At 46.1% G+C, this 1,259-nt stretch overlaps 1 protein-coding gene across 1 annotated transcript in view; it reads left to right on the top strand.

The window, feature by feature from the left end:
• LOTGIDRAFT_164118 (hypothetical protein) overlaps nucleotides 1-1,259 on the top strand; it is a gene marked incomplete at both ends in the record, with an annotated part of 7,339 nt that overhangs the window by 4,097 nt on the left and 1,983 nt on the right. The window contains 2 exons of the mRNA XM_009060604.1: nucleotides 498-777; nucleotides 890-1,127. Of these exons, the coding sequence (XP_009058852.1) occupies nucleotides 498-777; nucleotides 890-1,127 (518 nt within the window). The remainder of the gene's footprint in view (nucleotides 1-497; nucleotides 778-889; nucleotides 1,128-1,259) is intronic.

The following is a 1,259-nucleotide window of genomic DNA, read 5'->3' as shown; positions in this document are numbered from 1 at the left end:
AACCGCACTGTGTGGGATGAAGGTGGACTCGGCCATGTCCACCTTCAACAAGACGGAACGGGTCGTCATTTATGGCGTCCCCTCCGAGTACTCAGAGGGTGAATTGCTGGAGGATCTTAAGCTCCACAATCACGCTGTAGAGGGTTTATACCTCTACAAACCTCGGGAGGGCAAGTCCGTAAGGACTGTCCAATTAACATTTGCAAGCGGGAAAGTACCTAATGGTCCTCTTCCCCTTCTTTATTCCAGGTACCAGCTCCACCCTTACATCCCAAAGGTACGAAGATGCCAGAAGTGCCAGAAGTTGGGTCACCTAGAGAAGTTCTGCCGCAGCAAAGTTTGCTGCGAAAAGTGTGGAGAGGGGCACAGCACCAAGCTGTGTAAATCCAAGAAGGTACGGTGTGTGAATTGTCGGAGTGGTTTTTACGGCACCCCAAACCCCATGCTAAAACCATACTGAACCAAAAAGTCATTAATTATTTTACATTCAATTTCAGGTTCATACAGCTGAACATCAATGGTTTGAACGTACCTGAACGAAAGACCCAACTGGTACAGCTACTACAAAGGAAGCAGTATGATGCCGTTTTTCTCCAACAGTCCAAGCTCGGTTCAAGGAATAAAGACCCTATCATCAATGGTTATACTTTGATCAGATTAAACAGACCTAATGCTCTCAACCATCGAAGTGGTGGGGGTCTGGCCATCTACATCAAAAATGGTATATCCCATAGTGAGGTTCCTCTGAAAACCATCGCTCCTCTGGAGGCACAGGCGGTAGGTATCCTTTACCGACAAGTCAAAGGTTTTTTCTATCGTTAATATTTATCGACCCGAAGTCAAAGGCAAACCTCAACGATTCAGTGAATATCAGTATGTTTACGATCAGTTGCCCGGGACCGACAATATTGTGCTTGGTGATTTTAACGCCAAACACGTATTGTGGGGCTCGCCAACAACTGACACTAATGGTAGACAAGTTGCTGAGTTCATTGAGGCCAATGACCTGGTTAGCATAAATGATGGTAGCATTACTTATGTTGGTGCAATTGCTCCTCTTGGTTCGCATCTCGATCTCACATTAGTAAGCAGTCGGTTAGCTAAAGACTGTACGTGGGAAGCAACCAGTGAGACCCTTGGAAGTGACCATGTTGTCATTGAAATCACGCTGTCACGCAATGTTGTGAAGGAGGAAGTCATGTGTCAAGGCAAATGGAGACTAGGGAAGGCTAACTGGGATTTCTTTAGGCGTCATTCAC

Source organism: Lottia gigantea (genome assembly GCF_000327385.1).
Source record: "Lottia gigantea unplaced genomic scaffold LOTGIsca_43, whole genome shotgun sequence".
NCBI lineage: Eukaryota > Metazoa > Mollusca > Gastropoda > Lottiidae > Lottia > Lottia gigantea.
Note: the sequence above shows the minus strand (reverse complement) of the source record. Positions and strands in the feature narration are given on the sequence as shown.